Source organism: Sesamum indicum, linkage group LG7, assembly GCF_026168435.1.
Source record: "Sesamum indicum cultivar Baizhima isolate 11 linkage group LG7, ASM2616843v1, whole genome shotgun sequence".
NCBI classification, from domain to species: domain Eukaryota; kingdom Viridiplantae; phylum Streptophyta; class Magnoliopsida; order Lamiales; family Pedaliaceae; genus Sesamum; species Sesamum indicum.
The window spans coordinates 6,942,416-6,946,015 of NC_142663.1; the positions used below are offsets into that span (position 1 = coordinate 6,942,416).

Below are 3,600 nucleotides of genomic sequence, written 5' to 3' on the forward strand. Positions count from 1 at the left end.
ATGAAAAATCGTAATTATCCCCGTTTAATCCGATTGATACGTTGCAGGAAGCATGCATAAGGTTAGAACAAGGCGGCTAGTGAAGTTAGTTATTGCAAGAAGTCTTCCACAAGCAAGAGACCAAGAATTCTTAGGATGACTTTTCAAATGTATGTCCGGAAGATTATCTCATGGACGTAACTCCAATTTGCTGGTAGGCTCTGTACTTTGTTTCCACGTAGAAATTAATTTGGCAGGTAAAAATTTTAGCAGCCAGTGGTCAGCTAAAATTCTACAAACCACACCCCATTTCACACACTGATAAAAAACCTCTATAAAAAGGAAGTTTTGTGAAGACAATTTGCTTCACTGCAGAGGTTTAAATATAAGCTTTGTCTTTTTTCCTACCAATGGCTACTACCTTAAATCATTTCATGTATGTCATGTTCGTGTTGGGGGTGCTCATAATGGTCAGCCTCGATTTCACAGGTTACCTTTCTCTTTTCTCTTAGAATGTAGAGGATTATTAAACCCTTGATTTTTTACTTTTGTTTTGTTATATATCTTTAGTATTTTCTGTTAGTTCATTTATAACTTCATTGATCAAATAGATAGAAAATTTTAACTCGGTCCGACTTCGTTAAATCTAAACCAATTATATGACAAGTATATATACTTGTCATATGATTGGTGTACAGTTTAAGAAAAGTGACCAATCACATAGTAAGTGTGATACACTTGCTCTATTATTGATTTGGTTTGATCAAATCTGGTCCCGACAAAAAAGTTTTTAAATATATAATAAAAATTAAGCTATTTCCTTGGCAAAATGCTACAGTCATTACAAAATATTACATTTTACATTACACATGTCATATATATATATGTTAGGACGTCTCATGGACGCTCATAATGAAACAAAGGAAATATGTTAGGACAACAGGCGAAGGGTCCTGAAAGAAAATTTATTATTAACTATTGATTAGAATTGTGGTAAAAAAATTATTATTAATTATGGCTAAACAAGACTAATGCACAAACTTTTATTATTTACAATGAAAACTATTTTTGCCATGACTATGAGGCAAGACAAATATTTTAGCTACACTGACGAAAACTACTATTAACAATCAATGTGTATCATGATCATGACTATTTACTATAACTATTTATTTTTAACAACGGCCAATAATGTTAATTTCTTCTAGTGGGTGATTTTATTTGCAAAATTTGATTCAAATTAACGACTTGAATATGCAATAACAAACTAAGCTCCCACTCACGAATTGCTGCTCAAGCTAAATTGTTTCATTTTTATAATTTTCTAATTGTTCCATGTAGAGGGATATTTTCGGAATACCAACTTATTTTATTAAAGTCACTTTTTTCTATAGGTTCGGAAAAAGTGAGAGTAATATTAAATATGTTGTAATTTTTCAAAATAAAAACATAATTATAGCATGCCCCAGCCTAAAGAGTGTATGTAAATACTTAGGTTTAATTACAATTTGGGTCCTCTATATGTAGGATTTTGACAATTTTGTCGTGAAAAGTTAATTTGACATTTTAATCAATTAATTGTTTATCAATTTTCTCGGTTTGTGATTTTTTTGATTGAAATATTAAAATCTCATCAGGTTTTCTCACGTGCATGTCAAATGACAGTATAAACTTGCGTATATTTGAAATTTTCAATGAAAAAATCCTCATAAAATTAATTATTGGTGAATTAAATTGTAAAAATAAAGTTTTTATGAAAGCAAAACTGACACATGATGAATATTGCAATTAAGCCAATTAATTATGGTAAAAGATATCCTTTAATTATAATCTAATTTAATTATTTTTTTATTTTAAAAAAGCATATCTCTATCACTAATTGGCATGACACTAATATGTGAAATGAAAGTGTGATAGAAGATCTAGATCGAATAATTATCCCCTTGGAAAAATAATTCACAAGCAAATGAGCTTTTGTTCATCTTTGATGCAGCTGCGCAGACTGGTGTTTGCTACGGGAGGCTTGGGACTAACCTGCCTTCCGAATCAGATGTTGTGGCTCTATACAACCAGAACAACATACGCCGGATGAGAATTTACGATCCCGACCAGTTAACTCTCCAAGCTCTCCGAGGTTCTAGCATTGAGGTCATCCTAGGTGTTCCAAACACTGATCTTCAAAATGTTGCTGCCAGCCAAGGCAACGCAGATTCTTGGGTTCAAAACAATGTAAGAAACTACCCGGATGTTAGATTTAGGTTCATTGCTGTTGGGAACGAAGTCAGTCCATTGAGAGGCGACACTTCTCAATACGCACAATTTATCCTCCCAGCCATGCAGAATGTCCAGAATGCTATTTCTGCAGCAGGCATAGGAAACCAGATAAAAGTTTCAACAGCCATTGATACGGCAGTTCTTGGAGTCGACTTCCCCCCAGCAGATGGGGCGTTCAGGCCTGAAGTTGGGGACTATTTGAACGGGATCATTGATTTTTTGGTGAATAATGGTGCTCCTTTACTTGTCAACATATATCCTTACTTTTCGTATATTAACAATAAAGCACAGATCAGCCTTGAATACGCTCTTTTCACATCGGCTGATGGGGTTGATGCTGGTGGGGTACGATATCAAAATCTTTTCTATGCAATTTTGGATGCTATGTATGCAGCACTGGAGAAGAGTGGCGGATCGTCCCTGGAAATTGTGGTGTCGGAGAGTGGTTGGCCTTCGGAGGGAGGAGACTCGACATCGATTGATAATGCTAGAACATACAACACGAATTTGATCCAACGTGTGAGAGATGGGACTCCTAAAAGGCCTGGACGGGCTATAGAAACATACATTTTTGCAATGTTTGATGAGAATCAGAAGGACCCTGAGATTGAGAAGCACTTTGGAATCTTTTTACCAGACAGACAACCTAAGTACCCAATCAATTTTAACTAGCTTTATTAGAGGATTAATGAGTGTGTCCATGGAATAAGGATTATGATCCATGCTTGCCTTCGTGTTTAAATAAGGGTGAATTGCTTACCTGCCTGTAATACATGATATAAGCAAATAAATTACCCCTTGTGAAAAATAAAAAGAATATCAATTTTGTCTTCTTCAATTTTTAAAAAATATGCAAAATACTTTCTTTACATGAGTGGTGTATTGCACGTGTGATTTTTTTTCACTTTTTTTTATATATATTTTTATTCACAAACATCGAATCTTATCGAATATAAATGAATCGTTCAAATTTTATCCTTAGTAATCTACACTTGAGATTAAATCTTAATTAAATCCATGTCCAATATCTTGTTTTTCAAATCAATCCACCGCCGCCACCATCTTTTCCCATCCCTCACCTGCATATCCACCTCCTTTCCATCTCTGGCGCCTCCCCCCACGTCCCCCTATTCTCCTCGTCTCTCCGCCTCTATTTGTGTATTAAATCTGAATTGTTGATAAATATGTAAAATAAGATGTAATAGTTTATAATCAAGGATATAAAAGTCATTTTCATTAAGCCAAATTGTAAACCAAGTACGTGGAGTACACCACTTCCGTGAGGCACGAGATCTCCTATCGCAACATTGTGTTGCAATTCCTGTTTCGTCTCACGGATTGTAGCCA

The 3,600-nt window shown here is 34.7% G+C and overlaps 1 protein-coding gene across 1 annotated transcript; it reads left to right on the forward strand.

Annotated features, from left to right (window-relative positions):
- Nucleotides 1-307: 307 nt before the first annotated feature.
- On the forward strand, nucleotides 308-3,122 carry LOC105166206 (glucan endo-1,3-beta-glucosidase, acidic). Its single transcript, XM_011085473.3, has 2 exons — nucleotides 308-468; nucleotides 1,973-3,122. Exons 1-2 carry the CDS (start codon nucleotides 390-392, stop codon nucleotides 2,923-2,925), a joined length of 1,032 nt encoding a protein of 343 aa, XP_011083775.1. The 5' UTR covers nucleotides 308-389; the 3' UTR covers nucleotides 2,926-3,122.
- The last annotated feature ends 478 nt before the right edge of the window (nucleotides 3,123-3,600 follow it).

Bases quoted from the DNA above. Each gene is read 5' to 3' on its own strand.
- LOC105166206 (XM_011085473.3), top strand. From the start codon at position 390: ATGGCTACTACCTTAAATCATTTCATGTATGTCATGTTCGTGTTGGGG. The intron at 469-1,972 runs GTTACCTTTCTC...TCTTTGATGCAG, and splicing joins GGTCAGCCTCGATTTCACAG to CTGCGCAGACTGGTGTTTGC.